The sequence below is a fragment of the Crocuta crocuta genome, unplaced genomic scaffold, assembly GCF_008692635.1.
Source record: "Crocuta crocuta isolate KB4526 unplaced genomic scaffold, BGI_CrCroc_1.0 scaffold433, whole genome shotgun sequence".
NCBI lineage: Eukaryota > Metazoa > Chordata > Mammalia > Carnivora > Hyaenidae > Crocuta > Crocuta crocuta.
Window position 1 is genome coordinate 987,610 of NW_027530001.1, and position 23,351 is coordinate 1,010,960.

General features: G+C 35.5%; 1 protein-coding gene across 14 annotated transcripts in view; it reads right to left on the bottom strand.

Annotated features, from left to right (window-relative positions):
* Positions 1-23,351, bottom strand: part of PHC3 (polyhomeotic homolog 3) — an 82,892-nt gene that overhangs the window by 25,324 nt on the left and 34,217 nt on the right. For 10 of the 14 annotated variants that reach the window (XM_077763658.1, XM_077763655.1, XM_077763648.1 and 7 more), the window contains 5 exons: positions 14,918-15,789; positions 14,582-14,629; positions 8,897-9,047; positions 4,534-4,784; positions 59-218 (listed from right to left, as the gene is read on the bottom strand). In XM_077763658.1, coding sequence (XP_077619784.1) covers positions 59-218; positions 4,534-4,784; positions 8,897-9,047; positions 14,582-14,629; positions 14,918-15,789 — 1,482 coding nt within the window. The remainder of the gene's footprint in view (positions 1-58; positions 219-4,533; positions 4,785-8,896; positions 9,048-14,581; positions 14,630-14,917; positions 15,790-23,351) is intronic. The other 4 variants (XM_077763657.1, XM_077763654.1, XM_077763652.1 and 1 more) reach the window with 1 other exon arrangement.

Consider the following 23,351-nt stretch of genomic DNA (forward strand, 5'->3'; position numbering starts at 1 on the left):
TTGTGTTTCAAGCAGTAAAAGTCAAAGTTAAACAGTATCTTAAGTAAAATCCACAAACCTTCAGCAATCATGTCTTCTATCTCTGTGTCAGATGAGTTATCTCCATGCTTTGTATTATTCTGTAGCTCTGGCTGAACACACACAGAGTTTATCACCTGATTATCCAAAAGAGGCCTTTTTTTCACAGGCTGTTCTATTAGCAAAGACGAACGACTCACCTTTAAATGAGACAGAGAATAAAATAATCTTTTAAAAGGTTTTTCAGAAATAACTTGGTTAAGAGACGCCTGGGTGGCTCAGTCGGTTAAGCATCTGACTCTTGATTTCAGCTCAGGTCATGATCTCATGGTTCATGAGATTGAGTCCCATGTCTGGCTCTGCACTGACAACACAGAGCCTGCTTAGGAATCTCTCTCTCTCAAAACAAACAAACTTTATGGGGTGCCTGGACGGTTCAGTCGATTGAGCGTCTGACTTCGGCTTGGGTCATGATCTCACAGTTCATGGGTTCGAGCCCCAAGCTGGGCTCTGTGCTGACAGCTCAGAGCCTGGAGCCTGCTTCAGATTCTGTGTCTCCCTCGCTCCCTGCCCCTCCCCACTCATGCTGTGTTTCTGTCTCAATAATAAATATTAAAAAAAATAAAAAAAATCTTAAGAAGAAAAAACTTAGTTAAAAAACCTATTAAAATGAATAGTAACTGTGATAATTTACTTGTTCAACCGATCAGGTCCATTCATTAAGTGCTTTATTCCTTAAGAAAATCTTAGGCAACCTGGACATTAACAGTTTGTATTTCAAGTCATCAGCAATATGGATGCTTCAAAATCTGTCAAATGGAACCTAGTGTCCTAGTTTAGGCAAGTAGTTTAAAAAGGTCTTTGGGGCACCTTGGGTGGCTCAGTCAGCTAAGCATCTGACTTCAGGTCAGGTCATGATCTCACGGTTCCTGAGTTTGAGCCTCACATTGTGTTCTCTGCTATCAGCATGGAGCCTGCTTCAGATCCTGTCTTCTTCCCTCTCTGCCCTTTCCCAGCTTGCACTGTGTGTCTCAAAAATAAACATTAAAAACAATTTTTTAATGTCTTTAAAGATATGTAATAAATTTTGATCAGCCAGTATCATCAACCTGTTTTTTTTTCTTCAACAACTTTTAAGATTCTTTACGTACAAAACTTTTTACTTGAAGGGCTGTCTCCTTAGCATAGATCACTGTTGTATGCATTTTACAAATAAGAGAACTACAGGGCACCTGATGGCTCAGGTGGTTAAGCATCAGACTCTCGATTTTGGCTCAGGTCATGATCTCATGGTTTGTGAGACTGAGTCCTGCATTGGGCTCCACTCAGAGCAAAAGAGCCTGCTTGGGATTCTCTCTCTCTGCATCTCACTCTCCCTCTCTCTGCCTCTCCCCTGCCCCCACGCTCGCATATGTGCGCGTATGCTCTAATAAATATTTTTTTAAAAAGCAAGAGAACTAATGTTGAAAGTGTTTAGGTGATTTCTTTACAGAAGCAGAATCAGGACTAGAACTCAGTCTCCTGACTCCTAGTTCAGCAACCTAATCCACTATAATCATAAGACATGGAAAAAATCCTCAAATATTAACATTAAAATAAACAACAAAATATTCACTTATATTCAATATACTTGGTTAAGTCATGAATACTTATTTTCAGCAAAAACAATCCAGACCAAAACCAATACTGACTTGCTAGTGAACTTTCAGCTCATCTGAAACAGAACCTCCTATTTAAGAATGCTCGCTAAGTCTTGAGTATCTGCCACAGACGGTGAATGAAGACTTACTATAAATTCTACATTTAACTATAGAAAATAATCACCCATGAACTTTTAAATTTTGTTAATTTCAGTTAGTATATACATTATGCCTCAAGTAAAATTTACAAAAGGTGTTACTGAAGAAACTGTAATACGCAGTGCTACTAAGACTTTACACTTCTGGTGTGTGCATATATTTAAATAATCATTCCAGAAAACAATTTAGCAATATATACCGTGAGTCTTATTATGGAGTCTTATGAGTACATATGTAATGTGATCCACTATCTGTACTTTTAGGAATTCATCCTAAAGAAATTATTACTGTTTACTTTTTATTTATTTTGAGAGAGTGCACACACAGCAGGGGAGGGGCAGAGAGAGTGAGAGAGAAAATCCCAAGCAGGCTCTGCACTGTCAGCGTAGAGCCTGACCTGGAGCTCGATCTCAAGACCTGTAAGATCATGACCTGAGCCAAAATCAAGAGTCAAATACTTAACTGACTGAGCCACCCAGGCACCCCACTGTGCCAAAGAAATTATTAAATAATAGAAACCTAAAATGCCCAACAATAATGGAAAAATTACATAAATTATGGTTGTTCATAAAGTGGAGTATTATGTAACCTTTCAAAATAGTCCTAAAGTACCATTAATATTAGAAAACAAATACTCTAAATATACTATGTGACAGATGCAGAACTATATATATGACCACCTTGATAATATGAAATATATAAAACAACACACATTGTGGTATTACTGAGGATTATTTGCTCTGTACATTTCCCATATTTTCCATTTAAAATAATGTCATTACTTTTGTAACCAGGAAAAAAAAAAGTTATGGTTGACACTAGTAATTATTAATAATAGCAGCTATGGGTATTAAGTGCCAGGCACTGCACATAACAATTTATGCACATTTAATCCTCACAACGACCCTAAAAGCAAAGTACCATCTCCATTTGCTAGATGAACAAAAATGAAGACCAAAACAGTTGGGTGACTTAACAAAAGTTACAGTACACAGAACTGCCAGGATCCAAATCCTGAGGAACAGGGAACAAAGACTGTTGTTCCACTATCAGCTTTCCTATAGGAGATCCATATTTAATACACAGTTAACTGAAAACAAAGGCAGATGAGGAGGCAACCCACCATCGCAATGCAAGATCTTCACCAACCATAAATCTAAAAAACCAGATGATTCAAAGGCCTTTGAAATGAGTTATTTTGTTCCCTTGTTTTATCTGTCTTTGACTTTGGCCACTTGTCTTTAATTTCTAAGAATAATGTTCTTCTCTAGATATTAACATGTAAATTACATATAGCTAGTCTCAAATTGTAAGACTTTTAGTGACAGAAACAGCACCTCCATTTTTAAGTGAAGATTTTATGTATGTATGTATTCATGAATGTTTGTTTTTGTTTATTTGAGAGACACAGTGTAAGCAGGGGAAGGGCAGAGACAGGGAGATACAGAATCGGAAAGAGGCTCAAGGAACGGCACCTCCATTTTGAAGTGAAGATTTTATTTATTTATTTATAGATTTTATTTATTTACTTATTAATTAATTAATGTTTGCTTATTTTTTAAGAGAAAGACAGAATGTGAGTAGGGGAAGGGCAGAGACAGAGGGAGACACAGAATCCGAAACAGTCTCCAGGATCTGAGCTGTCAGTAGAGAGCCTGATGTGGGGCTCAAACCCACAGAGGCACCATGAGATCATGACCTGAGCTGAACTCAGATGCCCAACCGACTGAGCCACCCAGGCGCTCCTTGAAGACTTTAAAACATTTTTAAAATCTGACTGAAGGCAGAGACTTAAGAATGAGAATATCTATTTGCTAATTATAAACCATCAACTGGATAACTTCAGAAATATTAGGTCACTGGGAAGTTATTACTTTATGCACTCAAGTTAAAGTTCACAAAGTAATCACATTATATAAGAAACACTATTTTAGGAGCCTGCATGGCTCAGTCAGTTAAGCATCTGACTCTTAATCTCAGCTCACGTCATGATCTCATGGTTTGTGGGATCAAGCCCCAGTGCAGAGCCTGCTTGAGATTCTCTCTCTCCCTCTTTTTTTTCTCTGCCCCTTCCCCACTTGCTCTCTCTCTCTCAAATTTAAGGAAAAAAAATAAAAAGAATGAAAAGCTTCAAAAAACCAAGAGAGAGAAAGAAACACCATCTTAGAAAAATAAGGCACCTTTGGTGTAATTTCAGTCCCCTTAGAAAAAAATTAAAAATTTATTCCAGTAGAATAAACTTCCAACTATCTTTCTCTACAAATTATAAAATTGATATCCTTAAGATCCTGAAAATTTTCTTAGTTTATATATAGCTAGCATAAAAATTCTAGAAATATATTTGGAAATATATAAAGAATATATATAGAGAGAAGTTCTAGGCAAGAGATAGATAACTTTTTTTTTTACTGTTTATTTCTGTGACAGAGAGAGCATGCACACAAGTTGGGGAGCGGCAGAGAAAGAGGGATACACAGAATCCGAAGAACGTTGCAGGCTCTGAGCTGTCAGCACAGAACCTGACATGGAGTTTGAACTCACAGACCATGAGATCATGACCTGAGCCAAAGTCAGATGCTCAACCGATAGAGCCACCCAGGCACCTCAACAACTTTTTTGAAATAAAAATATAAGCAGTTTATTAAAGAACAATATGCTACATTTAAAAATAATACATAAATAACTTAAAAAAAATACAAATTTGCTTACTACTTACAGGAAATGGTTCCAATCCCTCCTGAATCACAAAGCCTTCAATAACATGGGTTAAAATCTGTGGCTTAACAATAGCCTGTGGAGGTTTGTTTTCTATACTGGGAATGCTACTGGGTACAGATGTACTATTACTCCTTGTGGTAGCAGCTGGAAGTAAGAGTGGAGGTGGAGGAACAGGAACATGGGAAGGATCTGATGGAGATTTGATTACTGAAGCACTGACTGATGCCACAGCAGGTAATTCCACTTGCTCTGAAAGAGAAAAGTCATTTTTTTTTTTTTAGCTTTATCATTCTGTACAGGCAAATATGAAAAATTCAAGAATAAACATTATTAACAATAATAGTTAAGATCTAATGCTTTAAAACACCATTCTAAGAACTTTATATTTTATCTCATTTAATCTCATGAGATAAAAGCTATTATCCTCACTTTACAGAAGGGGTAACTTGCTAAAAGTTATCATTCCAACCTTAGTTACAAAGAACTGACCCATGAAATACAAAAATGTTTTAGACTGTCAATTTAAGAATATGAAAACTGTTGTTGTTGTTGTTTTAACAAATTTTAAGCTAAACAGATATTAAATTCCCTATGTTTCTGTTTATATATTCCAGATGGCATGAGTGGGGTGGGTAGGTGGGGAGTACTCTGAAAGTACACTTAAATAAAAAAGGATCATAAAATCCATAGAGTACGTAGAGATTTTTAAAAGAGTACACAGCATCCATCACCTTTATTTCAAGCACTAAGGCTAATCCAAATCCATGTACACTTTTTTTTTTTTTTTTTTTACAACTCTTCAGAGGCACTGTGTGTCAATTTGAAGGAACACTTTAGTACCAGGCAACTGTGAAATATTGGGCTGGATCACTGTGATTCCTCCCCTTCAAACTCTGAAGACTACATTAAGATAAATCCCACAGCCTATGAGAGAGACTCTATCTAGCCATATGATAGCATCAAACCTTTACAGACTGTATTAAACAGAAAAATAGAACCGGCTGAAAGCTAAACATAGCAGTGACTACAGATGTCCAAGAAAAATAACAACAACAAAAAAAGCAGCACATGCGCAAAGTATGTATAGTATGATTTACTGAGCACTTACATGCCAAGTACTGTGTAAATGCCTCATAGCTTGTAATTCATCTAATCCTCAAAACTAGCCCAAGAGAAACAAAAAGATGAAGAAACTTGGCAAAGGGCACACAACTAATTAAGTTATGGAGCTGGTGGGATACTAACCCAGGAAATCAGTTCTTGAGACAGTTATTAATGCTATGGTAATGCCTCTCCATCATCAGTATGAAAAGGGTTGACATCACTATCAAAGATGCTCAAAATATAGCCCAGTTTGGTAGAGAAAAAGAATAGGAATCCCTAAAGAACAAAACTTTCAGCTAACAAAATAGTGTAATGATCATCTGTATAATCTCAGAAATGGAAAAGCTAACAATTCACACTCAGGAATATCAATGTGATTAATATCATATATCTGATCACAGCAGTATTATTATAAACCATTTATTAACCTAGTTCCACCAAATAATCCACCAAGATAAACTGAACTGGAAAACCAGTGTAAAATTACACAATTCTTCAGCAAAATCTAAACAAGAAACTCAACAGAAAATGCTACTGATTTCAGAGAACACACAGTATTATTATATGCATCCATTACGAAACTGAGGAACTCCAGAAAAATTCTATCCCACATTACCAAATCTTCACATTTACTCCTAGAGTAAAAGGAATAAAAAATTATAAAATTTGAAAAGTGGGACTGAAAGCCATGTTTTGTGTTTGGAGGAAAATACAAATCCCTAAAAAAATAAGATAAAATGTTAATGTCCCTTACAGATTTATAGATATTTTGTTACTTTAGAAATATAAAGCTGCATTAAGTATAATTTGGTTTATTCAGAAAATATTGGTATATGCTCCAGTTAATTTCTAGATCATACGTATAAATGTGCCAATCTTAGGAGTCCTAAGTGCTGTTAAAAACAGAGTTGTAAGTTACTGACTTTTTGAAGAAGCTAATACCTATTATTTGCACGTGAGAAACACTGACATATTATAGTAGAAAGAATTATTACATTCTCTAGATTTAAGATAACTGTGAGAGAAAACACAAGTAATAGAACTTTGCCACAAGCCGCTCTGCTTATTAGTCTCATTTTCTGAACAAGATCAATGAGCTTTTTTTCTACCTTTTCTAATGGATGCTTTTTACTTTTAAGGAATTTTTAGAGATTTATGAAAACTGCATACTGCATGGAAACAAATCCCTCTATTTTTGCAGGTTAGCTTATTTTTTGATTTGCTGAGAGCTATTCTAAAAATCAACCTGTGCTTGCTTTGCCCCCTCATATACACTACAGAGGAGTAGCGGGTATGAAGTAAATTAGAGGAAGATTCTCTACACTACCTAGACAATTCAGCCAGAGGAATAAGAGTGACAGGATCTTGAACTGTGTGCCTGAGGAAAAAAATATGAAGCTGTGCTTGTGTTCTGGTATTTCAAAAGTGTTTGAACTTTTTTTGTGTTACCATGAGTAATACTTTTTAGGTAATTCAATCACAGTCACAATGTAAGGCTAGTATCCAATTAAACTTTTACTTCTGTCTTTAAATCAAACTCCAGGAAATGTGCAGCAACATTAAATCCATTTTCAGTGTAAAGAAACTACAAAGATTTAATACTATCGTTAGATATCCCTAAATCTATTTTTTGTGGTATTTCTTTGAATAAACAAAGGCAATACTATTAAACTTGTCTTAAATATTTTATATGATTTTATTGACTAAACATTTTCTGTTTTCCAGGTGGGAGAAAATGTTGGAAAAACTGATTTCTCCCCTTTTGTGCTTTCCAGAGATTCTCATGGATAGTAAGAGAATAAAATCTGGAGAGAAGGGAAGGGTTGGAGTTGTGGCACACTTGAAACAAAGGGACGGCAAGAGTATCTGTGGTAGCAAAGTCAGTGTCCTATTACAATCTGTGTCTGTACCTGTCGTAGGGGTTCTTATTTACTATAAATAATCACAAGAGTCCCGAGATATTCAAGAGGACTGAATACTTACAAGGAAGACTGAATCAAGATGAGTATTATCTGGATCAAGCTTTCTGTAAAGAACCATATGGGCTCTGCAACTACTCTTTGCCACAGGAATACAAAAGTAAACATAGATAATATTTGAATAAATGAATGTAGCTGCGTTGTATAGAATTTTACTTATGGACAATGAAATTTGAAGTCTGTATAATTTCACATGGTATGAAATATTACTCTTCTTTTGATTTTTTTCAACCACTTAAAACTTTTAAAACTATCCTCAGCTCATGGGCCATGCAAAATCAGACCGCAGAAAAGATTTAAAGCAGGAGCTATAGTTTGCCAACCCTGGTCTAATTAAATATTCATAGTTTTTAAAGGTCTAACATGGGGGCACCTGGATGGCTCAGTTGGTAGAGCATGCAGCTCTTGATTTTGGGGTCATGACTCTGAGCCCCATGTTGGAGGTAGAGTTTACTTAAAAAAAAAAGTTATTTTAAAAAGAAAAAAAAAAGAAAAGAAATAGATACATAGAGAAGTTAATTAAAATCTAACATGGATGCATTTTTTTTTAAGACCTAGACGCAGGGCTTTGAGTTTTATTTTAGCAAACGTTTTAAAATACCTAGGATTGTTGTAAATGTAATGTTGTAAAAGACCTAGGATTTACAGTCACTTTAATATCATGAGGAGGAGCATCTAGAAGACTTACTTGACCTCATGAGTAGCACTAAAATAGTGAATAAAAATTTAAATGCTTAAGGCCAACGATTTTTTAATCATGTCTCTAATAAGAATTAGTGAGGCTTAATTTAAGAACTGTTTGGGGGAAAAGAACACTTTTAAAAACGTACTAAGCCTGGATCACAAGCAATTACGAGGAATGTTAGATATGACTCAGAATGCTTTGTGATTTCTAGAAAACATAACTGAAATCATTTAACAGAACTTTGATTTACCCTAATTTTTAAGCTTAGAAATAGCTCCTGACCAATGAACCTGAATGGGCATATAAAACATATCTGTACAAACCACCAAAAATTAGAAGGCTAAAGTATGTTTTTCACACTTTAAACAATTCCTCATCATTTTGTTTCTCATAAAAAAAAGAACATCTTGAATTCTATGACACTTCGCTGTAATTAGTTACATAACAAATTAGTTTAATACCATCTCCAGTGGAGGGGGTTGGGGGACTTTACTAACCTTACTTTATTACACTTCACAATTTTACTTTACTCAACTTTATATTACTAACATTTACCTAGTAGAAAATTTCCCCAAATTTAGGTATTTCCTCACCTAACAAAGGATGTTCAGAAGTCAAATCTTCTCTCCCCACAGTTATAGCTGCTGGAGACAGTGTGGGTGGCGGTGGCGTTCTGTCCATCCGAACACATTCATCTGACTCTTCTGGCATTTCTTCTTCACACACATCTTCTACTTGATAAACCTACAACGACAAACCACACTGCCTTAAAAAGTTTCTAAAAATATATTTACTAAGGTGTTCTTAACTTAATTGAAAAAATAAATAAATTCTAAGTGTTTTAAATTTTAAAAAGGCAAAATTAATATTTAACAGGTTGAAAAGACAACTTTAAAACAGAGATTTTTCATAATGCTTGAAAATATTTCACTGTAAGCAAGTTGCGGATCAGTATTTATGCTACAAATTACTAAAGTTTCCCAAAAGGTGATAGTCAAGCCAAGACATATTCTTAATTTTGAGAATTAAAAAAAATATTTTGAACTTACACATTCAATAACTGATTGGGGAATTTGCTATTGTTTCTATTAACTTCCAACTGTCATAAATCAAAATAAATACTAGCATTTTTCAAAAATACATTAAGTAATTCTCCAAAATGGCACATAATATATCAAGAACTGCTTAAAGGACTACACCTCAGGTTCTTCTTTATTATATTTATGTGAATTAAAGATTAAATTATGAAAAGTAACATCTGAAAACATACAAAAAAGGCATGCAATTATATCTTTAATTCTTTAATCTTCTGATCTACTCAAGAATCTAATGAATTTTTATAAGCTAATATCAGGTAAACAGAAAATATAAGTCTTTAAATTAATACTCACCCACACCCACCCCTCCTAAGCCATGTGACATGTTATTTTTAGTTCTTTAATACTGTTTTATACAAAGTTTTTAATTTTTTAACTTAATCTTTGTAATCCAATGCTAAAGAATATACTTAAAATCTTAATCTGAGAAGGTACTATGTAACTAAAAATAACTTATTTTTCATTAAACTTAAGGCTGAGTTTTCAAAGTCCACTTCTAGACTATTTTGTCATCATTATTTAATCATTAGCTTTTTAAACTTTTTAAATTTAACGTTTATTTTTGAGAAAGACAGAGACAGAGCATGAGCGGGGGAGGAGCAGAGAGAGAGAGACACAGAATCTGAAGCAGGCTTCAGGCTCTGAGGCAGCAGCACAGAGCCCAACATGGGGCTCGAACCCACGAACTGTGAGATCATGACCTAAAAGCCAAAGATGGAGACTCAACCAATGAGCCATCCAGGCGCCCCTATTTAACCATTATTTCTGAAAGATGGTAAGTTACTAAAAACAAAATCACAAAAACAGTTCCTTTCTTTTATATACACTTATTACTTAAATTTGCAAAGGTTGTAAGTTTTTAAGATTACTTAACTTAAACTGATTAATATTTATAATAAATGTTAAAACAAAAAACCTTTCAACATTCACAAAAAAACTTCAAGTGATATCTAATACTATATGTATTTTTTACATTGTATGTATTTTTAATCAAACTACTGAAAAAGCCTGGTGATATGAAGTGTATCTTGGTCAATATAAAAATGATCAAGATTTCTAAAACCAGCATAAACCATGTGTTATAAAAGGGACTATCAAGTTTCATCTACAAAGGCATAGCTAACAGAAATACAGTTTAAAAAGAAAACAACTAGGGGTACCTGGGTGGTTCAGTCAGTTAAGCGTCTGACTTTTGATTTCAGTTCAGGTCATGATCTCATGGTTCAGGAGTTCAAGCCATGCATCTGTTCAAGCCATGTGTCATGCACTGTTAGTGCAGAGCCTGCTTGCTTGGGATTCTTCTCTCCTCTCTCTCTGCCCCTCCCCTGCTCATGCTGTCTCTCAAAATAAATAAATAAACTTAAAAAAAACCTAAAATTTAAAAAAAACCCAAAACACCTAACTTCTAGAGCCTCTAAGAATAATTATTTTTTCCCCTGAGGGCGGGAAAGTGAGGGAGAAGCAGAGAGGGGGAGGGGGGGAGAGAGCGAATGAGAATCCCATGCTGACAGCACAGAGCCTAAAGTGGGGCTCGAGCTTACCTGATGCAAGGCACAAACTCACAAATGGTGAGATCATGACCTGAACCAAAGTCAGATGTTTAAACAACTGACCCACTTAGGAATAAAATATCTTTAAAAAAAAAAAAAGAAGAAGAAGAAGAAGGAGGAGGAGGAGAAAATATCTTTTCTTTTGAAAAATTTAAAAACCCTAAAAAAATAAAATTTTAATTTTATACCAAATATGACATCCAGAACTGGGATGTGAATCAACTAAGTAGGCTACATTTTTTAAAGTTATTTGCTCCCAACCCTGCATCTGGAAACTTGTTTCACCAAGAGAGATTCCTTGCCTCAGGTCTGGGTCCTCAGAAGTGAAAGCAGTTGTTCATTATTGTACAGTACAATAATAGACAGCTGCCAGTATCTTTTTACATAATTTTTTTTTAATGATGATAATGTCCCATACAGGGAAAGTCGTCCAAAAGAAATGTCCTGGGGGTTAAAGGGAAGAATAAAATCTTCTGACGAGGGGCATCTGGCATAGTATTACCTTAATTTGACAGTGGCAGGGATATTGATCAGAGGTAATTAGAAAGTATGGTTTTATCAACCAGTTCAGGTATACCTGTGTAGTATTCGTTTATTAGAAATTTTTTTAAAATGCTGAAATTCTCTAATTTAATGCTGACACAAATTCTAATCATCCAAAGAACTCTGATTTTTTTTAAAAATACTGAAAGCGTTTGAAAGCATAAAGAGTCCTAACATAAATAGCAATATTCTGAAATAATCTATCAAAGAATATTATAAAGTAATTTTCATTCTTTATAGGTAAGTCTAACTACACATACTTTCTTCCAAATCTGCTATGTAAAGGCAAAATAATTTAATAAAACACAGAGGCAAAAACAGATCTATCACAGACATCTGGCACCATTAGCATAAAAAATCTAAGTGCAACAACTAAAAATACTGAATATGGCAAAGAAGTGATGTTTTACTCACAAGATTAGGAAACTCCACAACACGATTTCTGCTTAGCCTGTAATTACAGCTATTCTAAAACTAGCAATGACTGCCAAACTTACCTCAATAAAGTACATTAGTCCCATCTGTCTCCTTTTCCTAAATAAACTGTGGGACATTTATTGGTTCTAAATTATCTATTCTCACATATCTTACTTATCATACCCATACATCGATCGAAAAGTTTAGTTTCATAAATGTATCTTTTATAATATATATTTTTAAAAAATACATTGATGGGGGTGCCTGGGTGGTTCAGTTGGTTGTCTGACTCTTGATTTCAGCTCATGTCACGAACCCAGAGTGATGGGATCAAGCTTGACATCAGGCTCGGCACTGGGTGTGGGGCCTGCTTGGGATTCTCTCTTTTCCCCTCTCCCTCTCCCCCACAATCTCTCTAAAATAAAATTTTTTTTAAACACCCTGATTTAACTTAGATATTCATACTTATCTTTCAAATTGTCACATCTCTTAAGAAATAAATATATATTGCTATCTTTAAATATCTGAAACAGGCAGGAAACTGAAGAAAAGTGTAATTCACAAAAAAATGTGATTTGATAAAAAAATTAGATTTGATCAAAGGTAATAAAAGAAAAACATAGTAATTTAATAAGTTTATCCTTGTCTGAGAAAGATAAAAAATAAGATAACATAGGAACATCTATAGTGAATATGACCACACCAGTGATAGCAGAAAAAGTTCCTATTTTCATGGGGGGAATAAACTTCCCAAAATGAGAAAATACATTTTTAAAAATTATTATTAAAAAATTTTAATGTTTATTTTTATTTTTGAGAGGGAGAGAAGAGAGAACACAAGCAGGTGAGGGCAGAGAGAGAGAGAGAGACACAGGATCTGAAGCAGGCTCCAGGCTCTGAACTGTTAGACTTGGACACTTAACCGCCTGAGCCACCCAGGCTCAATCTTTGGTGCCCCAAAAAATTATTTTTAAGAGTGCAGATCAAGAAGTAACAAAATAAGACCTTAAATATTTAGCTTTACGGTCTTATTAGGGGTGCCTGGGTGGCTCAGTCCATTAAACGTCCAACTTCAGCTCAGGTCATGATCTCAGGGTTTGTGAGTTCGAGCCCCACACAAGCTCTCTGCTATCAGCACAAAGTTCGTTTCAGATCCTCTGTCTCCCTCTTTTTTTCCTCCCTCCCTCTCGTGCATGCTCTCGCTCCAAAATGAGCATTTATAATTTTTTAAAAAATATCTTACTGTGTTGATATTTCTTTTTAAAAATTTTTTTTTAATGTTTATTCATTTTTCAAAGACAGAGAGAGCACAAGGAGGGGAGGGGCAGAGAAAGGAGACACAGAATCCAAAGCAGGCTCCAGGCTCTGAGCTGTCAGCACAGAGCCCGACATGGGGCTCAAATCCACAAACTATGGTATCAACTGACTGAGCTACCCACGCGCCCCTGATATTTCTATCCCAAAGTTTCCCTAACAAAAATAATTAGAAAAACAGTAGGCATATAAAGAAATTTTACTTTTTACTTGTTAAAACCCACTGAACCAGAAAGAATATAAATTTAAATTTGACATCTTTGAAATTACCGTACACTTTGAAGCCTGTATTTTTATGTTACAATATCCACTATAAATTATTCAAAAATCTAAAAGATATACAGACATGATAACTGAATGACAAACTTATTTCTATATGCCTATTATTATTTCTGTCAAGTTATTTTTATTATTTTTTTTAGTACTCTCTACATCCAACACAGGGCTTGAACTCAGGACCCCCAAGATTAAGAGCTGCATGCTCTTCTAACTAAGCTAGTGAGGCACTCATTTGTCAAATTGTTTTAAAAAAAAAAACCATAAATAAATCAGAAGTGGAATTCAATCTCTTTATGCATATAAACATCAGTGAGGATGACAAGAATAAAGAATCTATAAATTTGCATCCTGTGAACCAAAATGTTTCCCATTGAGGAACAGAATTTGAAACTCCTTTCCTTTCTGAATTAGCAATGATTAATTTTTAAGTGATAAAATCTCTTCAGGGAGGTTAAATACAAAACCTCCTTTGGGAAGATTGTTTTCCTCAGTCATAAACTTATTATGAATTTGATCATTCTACCTAAACATTTAGTGATCTTATTTCAACTTTTATTGTAAATCATTTTATAAATTTAAAAAGCCTTTTAGAGAATATTTAAAAAAATTCTCCAAGATAATTTTCTAGGCAACATGTACCACTGCTAGAGGTTTATTCTGATAAATTTCACCACGATCTCAATTATTCAAAACTTTGACTCCTCCAATGGATTTTTTTCATCTTTAGTATTCAATTCATCCACTCAGTTTTTTTTAGCTTTTAAATGAGAAATTTTAAATACATATTTTTCCTTCATAGAAATTTAAAAATCACAAGTTTTTAATTCTAAAAGATGGTTTACAGTTAATGTTTTTTGCAAACTTAGATTCTTTCCTAGGGTAGATGTTTTCTTACAACACTGAATTACAAAATATAATCTTACCCAAAAATTACATCATACAAGCATACCTCCTCCTTGAAACCAAAGCCCCTAAAGGCCCAGGACTTCAGAATACACACAACTAAAAAGGTCAGGTAGATAAACCATACGTTTAAGAACATACAAGCCAACAGAAGGGATCTATGAAGGATAATCACCTTAAGAGAAAAAACTTTGTGCAGATGACACTGGTTCAAATGCATTCCCTTGGGGAAAAAAAATCAACTCTGTAAAGATAGCAGATGGATTTGTTTAAATAGTAATAAAATTAACGAGGGACTTTAATAACCATCACAAATTATCAAGCATGCAACCATACTACAACAAATGGCATTTTTTTCTTGCCCATATAGCATGTTTGTCAGACACTGACAGATGGAAATTTCAAGCTTTTTAAATTCATAGGCATTTAGTTCTAGCAACATAACATAATGTGGGAAAAAAGTTTTTACTCTCAGTTCAGCAAGAAAGTCAAAGAGCTTCCAAGGGCTTACCACTGGTGGATCAACAGGTGCTGGTGGTTGTACTTGTAGGTTTACCGCAACGGTCTGTGGAGGAGGAAGAGTCTGAAATGGCAACTGGACCAATGCTTCTGCAGCTGGAAGCTCCTCTTCTGACACCAAAGCATTCTGTACCAAAACCTGGCCCTGGGATAGAATTTCAGGCTGCACTTGTAAAGACTGCATAGACTGCAAGGGCAGAGGTGGAATCTGAGCTGGAGGAGATGTCGACATCTGCGGAGGGGTTGCAATTGGGATTGGAGAGGACTGCAGGGTTGAATATTGCTGGTGTGATGTTGGAGACACAATCGGCTGACCTGGGGACACCAAAGCGGACTGCTGAACTGGGCCAATGTGTACAACAGGGGAAGCTGGAAGTGGAAGATGGGATGGAAGATTCAGCTGTGCTGTCGGTTGCACCTGATTAGCAGTGGATTGCTGCAGGTTTGGCCCTGGCTGGAGAGCCGATGACACAAGAGGGTGTGGCTGAATAAGCGCTTGTGGATGAATAATTATAGTAGGAGACTGACTTGGTGAATGAGGCGGTGGAGGAGACACCACTACAGACTGCTGTGCCGACTGTGACTGGCTAGGAGACATTGTTAAAGGAGGGGGATGGCTCTGAATCGGTGAACAATGCTGTGACTGGGCATTAGCAGGTGCTGGAGGAAGGCCATGGTTTTGGAGTGGCATACAGTGCTGGGATGGGGGTGGGTCTTGAGTTGGATTTTGAAGTGTGATTGGCTGAATTTGCTGTTGCTGCTGTTGTAATATCAGCTGATGATGGGAAACCTTGGGAGGTGGTGAATGAAGAGGAATCTGCTGATGTTTTATTAGAGGATGAGGCTGAATTGGAGGATATGAAGCTGTGAGAGAAAAAAATGACAATTAGTATTTTTTCCAAAAATATCATAAACATTTTTAAATAAATCTAAAGGAGGAAAGTTTTCACATCAGAATATCATAATCACCAGAAATCTATTACAAGTCTTCCAGACAAGAGTGATTTGAATATATAATAACAACTTTTCCTCGGAAAACTATAAAGCTTTCCTAAAATAAGCTGTACTCTGAGAAGCTCAAAAGAAAACACTGACTAAAACAATTGATTCATACATCTGAAATATACACATGATTTATTCTTATTAAATTTTAGAGGTCACCAGAATATCTGCATTAACTGTTTAACAAAATTTAGCCATCTGAATTCCTTCTTTGGGACAAGGAGTACCACAAATAAATGTTATATAAATAACTAAATAAATATGCAATATTAAAATTCACAAAATAAATGTCTCATCTTTTCCAATCTATGTCTGAATATTCTTCCAACTAATAGAATTATATATTTATATTATATAATTATAAAGCTTCTCATATAACTTTCCAAATTTCATCCAGGATGAAAAGTTGGTATTATTTGGCTGGTATTATTTGACTCAGAAAATGTTTTGTATAAAAAGTAAATTCAGTTAAGCAAAACACATGTGAATTCTATAGCGCTGTTCAATAATCACTGTAAATAAGAAATAAAATCTCAGGAGCCACTCCAAATCTAGGAGAGCGCTAGTTTTGTTTACAGAGAGAATCCATGCTGTCTAAATAAATGATCTTATTTTACTTCTCTCCCTACCCACCGAAAAAACCCCAACAACAACATAACCTACAGTAATTTTTAAATGATACTATCAGTTTTCTCCACAGAGGAGTCACTCACAACAGGGATAATATACATAAGAATTAGCAAAATCTAGTAGTAAATAGTTGTCCCATCATTATGCTTCTTCTACACACTAGTGAGTATGTTTACACAGAGAGAGATGTTTAGGAAATCCTCTCTGTTTACCTAAAAATGGACACTAGGTTCACTAGATGATAAACAGAAAAGATTGCTTAATATTATATAAAAGCTATACACGTTTAAAATACGTCTAAAGACTTGGCAACTTTTTTTTTTTTACCTCAAAATGTTTTTAGTATATGTGCTGCCGAAGCGAGCACAACCTCAAAATGTTAAGATAAATCTTGCCGTCTATTTTTATACTTAACCACATTTGTGACAAAAGGCCTTATGAAACCTTGTAACAACTTTAACATTCTTGCATTGGGTTGGTTATCATTTAAAATTTGGAGATCCTTTAAGGAAATTAACATCTGATTAACATCTCAAAAGAGGCATTTAGAGGATTCAACAAACATCCACAAATTGTATTAAGAAAAATGGAGATTAAATCTAAAGTTTCAATTAACAAACTATTTCTCACATAACTAGATTAGCACTTCAAATTAAGACTGAAAATTTTATGCTAGCACTTTATAAATGTGTTGATAAAGACTATATTATAGAGCATTCAATAAAATCTTGGAATTCTTTTTTTTTTAAGCTTTTTTTTTTTAATGTTTATTTATTTTGAAAGACAGATAGGGAGGGCTCACGCACAGGGGGAAGGGGAAGGGGGAGAGAGAAAGAGTCCAAAGCAGGCCTGATGCAGGGCCTGAGGTCCCAAAGGGTAAGATCATAACCTGAGCCAAAATCAAGACTCAAACGCTTAACCTACTGAGCCACCCAGGTGCCCCCAAATCTTGGAATTCTATAGAGTGCCTTTCTTCCAAAGGGCTCAAGATATTATTTTTCCTCTTTTAAATATATGGAAATAGAGTTTTTGCAAGGATAACAGCAAAGGCCCATTTTAATTCAATTTTTTAAGTTATAATTAAAATTTACCATATTCTTTTAAGGTTTTTTTTAAAATTTATTTATTTATTTTGAGACAGAAAGAGAGCACTAGTTGGGAAGTGGAAGAGAGAGGGGGAGACAGCCCAATGCAGGGCTTGAACACATTAACTGTGAGATCATGACCTGAGCCAAAGTCAAGAGCTGGACTCTTAACCAACTGAGTGAGCCACTCAGTGTCCCAAAATTTATCATATTATTGAAGTACAATGTATAACATAGTCATGGAAATAAAACTTCCTTCTCAACTCCAGCAAATAAGCAATCTTATATTCTGAGCTGATAATTCAATAAATTAATACTCTCTTCACCTAAATTAAATTTTTCTATGATCAGAATGTGAGTCTATATATTTTATTTTAGTCCATAAGTCCAACTGATAAGCACATATATTACAGAATAATAAGCAATACTTCTTTTCACAAGAAAAGCCCTAGTGTTCTGGAGAATACGTTTGTTAACTTCTCTGATTTTAATACTTTATTACTGTCAAGATGGCCTTATATTTGGAGAGTTAATAATTACCATCTCTCACATATGTAGAATTCTTTAATTACTTACAATTAAATATATTATTAAATACACATTATTATTATTATAAATTATTAAACATTATTTTATTAAATAGTTACAGGAACCCCATGAGGCAAACAGGGCACTATGATAATCCAATATATTACAAGTGAAGAAACTGGGCAGTTAAGTGCACTGCCTGAAATCACCTGGCTATTAAGGAGCAGCACTGGGTCTAAAAGAACCCACAGTCCTATAGCTGAGTCTAGGTTCCTATTATGGACTGAATGTTTTTGTCCCCCAAAATGCATATGTTGAAGCCTTAACCCCTAATGTGACAAATGAGGTCAGAATGGTGGAGCCCTTACAAAAAGACACATCAGAAAGCTCAATATCCTCTCTCTCCTGGCACTCAGATGAAAGGCCATGTGAGGACACAGCAAGAAGGCAGTCATCTGCAAGCCAGGAGGAGAGCTCTCACCAAAAACCAAACACTGCCAACTTGACCTTGGGTTTTACAGACTACAGAATGGTAAGAAAATAATTTTCTGGGGGCACCTGGGTGGCTAAGTCGGTTAAGCCTCCAACTTTGGCTCAGGTCATGATCTCACGTTTGTGGGTTCAAGCCCTGCATCAGGCTCTGTGCTGACAGCTCAGAGCCTGGAACCTGCTTTGGATTCTGTGTCTCCCTGTCTCTCTGCCCCTCCCCTGCTCATGCTCTGTCTCTGTCTCAAAAATAAACAAAAACATTTAAAAAAAATTTTTTTTAAAAGAAAATAATTTTCTGTTGTTTAAGCCACCTGGTCTATGGTATCCTTTACACAGCCTGAGCAGACTAGCATAGGCTTTTCACTACATTAAAATAATTATCTACAGAAAGCAGTATGTATTTTTTCCAACTAATTTCATAAAAGCTCTAAAACCTGCTATAAAGACTTGAACTCGAATATATTTCATAATTTCCAGACATGTGGTTAAAGTCCACCTTTATCTTATATATTAAAAATATATTAACTATGAAGTGAGAACTACACATTCAAAAAGGAACGATGAGGGGCACCTGGGTGACTCAGTCAGTTAAGCGTCTCACTCTTGATGTCAGCTCAGGTCATGATCTCATAGTTTGAGTTTGAGCTCCATATCTAGCTTCGTGCTGACAGTGCAAAGCCTGCTTGGGATTTTCTCTATTCTTCTCTTTCTGCCCCTCCCCCACTTACTCTGTCTCTCTCTCAAAAATAAATAAAAATAAACTTAACCGCATGATCTTGCAGTTTGTGGGTTCAAGCCCTGCGTCAGGCTCTGTGCTGACAGCCAGCTCAGAGCCTGGAGCCTGTTTCGGGTTCTGTGTCTCCCTCTCTCTCTGACCCTTCCCTGCTCACGCTGTCTGTTTCTCTCTCTCTCTCAGAAATAAATAAAACACTTAAAAAATTTTTTTTAAATGACAAAGAAAATCAAATGATTTTAGCACTCGATAAATAACTATAAGGAAATAATAATGTCCATTACAATAATTATATTCTTACATATTATATATTACACTGCATTAGAACACCAGTAGATTTTTCTCATATTTGAAAGCAGCCTATAGGAATAAGCATTTTTCTAAGGAAAAGGACAAATTACTGATTCAAGAATCTAAAAAAAAAAAATCTTCATTTCAGACTAACTTCCCACCAACAAGAGCAGAAAAAAGAAGAGTGAAAAAATAAAGCTGTTGCCTAGCCAGAAGATATAAATTACTTTGAATATGCAGTGTAAGGCTTGAATGAATTTATAAGTTTGGTAGCTGCAAAGGTTTTTGTGGCTGAGGGTGTTTCATTTGGTTTTGTTTCTAATCAACAACACTATGGGAAACTGGAGTTTGGTAAGTACATGTTAAGAGGTCTAAATTTGAAACTGAATTGTCCTGAGACTCTGATGGTTTTAGTTTACTAGTCTCCATACCCACGGAGAAAGACAACTACAGGGATGCTATCACACTATCAATGGAAAAAAAAAAACAAAAAACAAAAAACAAAAAAAGGGAAGAATAATTGTCAACTTAGAACCAAATATAGGGACTCTTGATTTTGGCTCAGGTAATGATCTTAGGGGTTCGTGAGCTCAAGCCCCACATCAGGCTTCACACTGCCACTACCTCCCTTCTCAAAATAAACAAACTTAAAAAAACAAAGGGGGGTGCCTGGGTGGCTCAGTTGGTTAAGCTTCTGACTTCAGCTCAAGTCATGATCTCCAGTTAGTAGGTTCAAGCCCCGCATTGGGCTCTGTGCTGACAGCTAACTCAGAGCCTGGAGTCTCTCTTCAGATTCTGTGTCTCCCTCTTCTCTGAGCGCCACCCCCCCCAACCCCGCTTGCACTGTCTCTGTCTCTCAAAAATAAATTTAAAAAAAAATTAAAAAAAAAAAAACAAATAAACCAGGTTTTGGGAGTCCAGGAGGACTGAAAATCTAAAAGTAGACTTCCTTGCTTGAACTAACCCTGAAACAGGTCCTAGCTTTCTTTGAAGGTAGCATTCTCTTTGGAAAGAGATTAATCTATCCTTCATTATAACCTATCAAAATTTTAAGAGTCACTAAAAACTGTCCCCTGAGCAGTCATTTCAAGCACAATGGGGTTCACTGTTGTCCACACTGAGTCCTCTATCAACACTGGCCAGAGGCTGAATACAAAAATCCTGTTATCAAGCTATACAGAGAGCAGATGTTTATAAAAAAAGTACCTCACATCACACTACACAATGAATGTATTAATTCATACATTATAACAAAGCCTGCACTTAATTTCCAAAATTCAAATGGAAAAAAATCAACTATTAACGCAGCAAAGATTTACTGCCCACCTATTGTAGATAAGTACATATAAGTTACAATTCAGTGCTTGTCAAGATAAAAGGATGAAATGGTGACTCTGAAAAAGGATTAAAGGAGTTATTAATTGTAAAGTACTTGACATGTAAGTGCTCAATATTATTCTACTCTCAAAGAGTTTATTATCTAGTAGAAAAGGTAAGATAAGTATATAAATAACTATAAAAGAAAAAGGACCACAAAGAAGCATAAAAATGCTGTATGTTAAAAGTGATGAAAGATTTCTAACTAGGGGAATCAAACAACTCCAAGACATTGAGGTTGGGTGCTACTGAGAATGTAGAAATATTAGCACAGAGGAAAGATGCAAAGAAATAGGTTTAGGTGGAGAAAATGGAGACTTCACTAGTATAAAATTAATCTTTAAAAAGTAATGCAGAGTTTTAAAAAGAAAGAAGATGCTTACTTGATGAAGTTGGATCAAAGGAGGGTTTTTTTTTTAAGTTTATTTATTTTAAGAAAGAGATTTATTAGAAATTTCTTTTAATGTTTTATTTATTTTTGAGAGATAGAGACAGCATGAGCAGGGGAGGGCCAGAGGGAGGGAGACACAGAATCCGAAGACAGGCTCCAGGCTCTGAGTTAACTGTCAGCACAGTGTCTGCAAGGGGCTTGAACCCACAAACCATGAGATCACGACCTGAGCCAAAACCAAGAGTGAGACAACTCAACTGACTATGCCACCCAGGAGTATTTTTTTTAATGAAACATACGTGATGTCTAGCCCGATGAATGACACACACACTTTCAATAAACAATAGTCGGAATAAAACATATGCAGATACACTACATATAGGAAAGATCTAAGTATGCATGAGAAGCAAAGGAAAGGATCCAGCAAGAGGGAGACAAAGGATGCTATAACAACATGAAAAAGTCAGGAGCTATTTAAAAAAAATGCAAATCAATGACACAAGTAAACAGTATACAGATAACTCCTTATCTTATTAGAAGTGAAGACAGCTCCACACTAAGAAATTCTGGGATCAACAGAAGAGATGGTAAGGAAACTCATGGCCCCAGATGGCCCCAACATTTTCAGCATGAGAACCATGAAACAAGGTTACCTGTGAATGGCAGAGGGTTTCAAAGGTTGATGAGAATGAATACGACTTAGCTGACTGCCTGACATCTTCCTTTCAGAAATGAAATGAGGTGGGGAAAAAGCAACATGGTAAGGGAAATTATTATACAAAATCCTTATTTTGGGAAAGTGGTAAACTCTACTCACTAACGACAACTTTAAACAAAAAATATGTGTGTTTTAAGAGCTTTTACTTTTGTTCCACTAAAGTATATTCAATAAACTACAGTCAAATATATTTTTTTAAGCTAGAAGGTTTTACAATAAACAAGTGCTGATAAGGACATGGAGAAAAAGGAACCCTCGTGCACTGATAGGAATGCTAACTGGTGCAGCCACTGTGGAAAACACTATGGAGTTCCTCAAAAAATTAAAAATAGAATTACCCTACAATCCAGTAATCGCACTAATGAGTATTTACCCAAAGAATATGAAAACAGGGGCGCGTGAGTGGCTCAGTCGGTTAAGCATCTGACTTTGGCTCAGGTCATGATCTCACGGCTCCTGGGGTTGAGCCCCGCGTCGGGCTCTTTGCTGACAGCTAGCTCAGAGCCTGGGGCCTGTCTTTGGATTCTGTGTCTCTTTCTCTCTCTGACCCTCCCCTGCTCACGCTGTTTCTCTCTCTCTCTCACAAATAAATAAAAACATTTTAAAAAATATATGAAAACACTAATTCGAAAGGAGACATGCACCCCTGTTTTTGCAGCATTATGTACAGTAGCCAAATTATGGAAGCAGCCCAAGTGTCCATCCATAGATGAATGGATAAAGATGTGTCAAAAAAAATGACATTTTGCCATTTGCAACACAGAACTAGAGAGTTTAATGTTAAGTACAAGAAGAGAAAGAGAACTACCATATGAAGTCTTCATATGTGGAATTTAAGAAACAAAACAAATGAATAAGGAAAAAAGAGGAAAAAAAACAACAACAAAGACTCTTAACGACAGTGAACAAACAAATGGTTTACCAGAGGGGACTAGATTAGGGGAATGAGTGAAACAGGTCATGAGGATTAAAATACACTTATCTTGATAAACAGTGAGCAGTAAAGAGAATTACTGAATCACTACACTGTACACCTGAAACTAACACTATGACCATACAGGAGTTAAAAAAAAATTCTAAATAAGTAAATAATAATTGGTTTTACCAACATAATCGGAGACCAGCACACAATGTAGATGTTAATCAAATATCAACTGACAAAAAAAATTTATTATTTTGTTT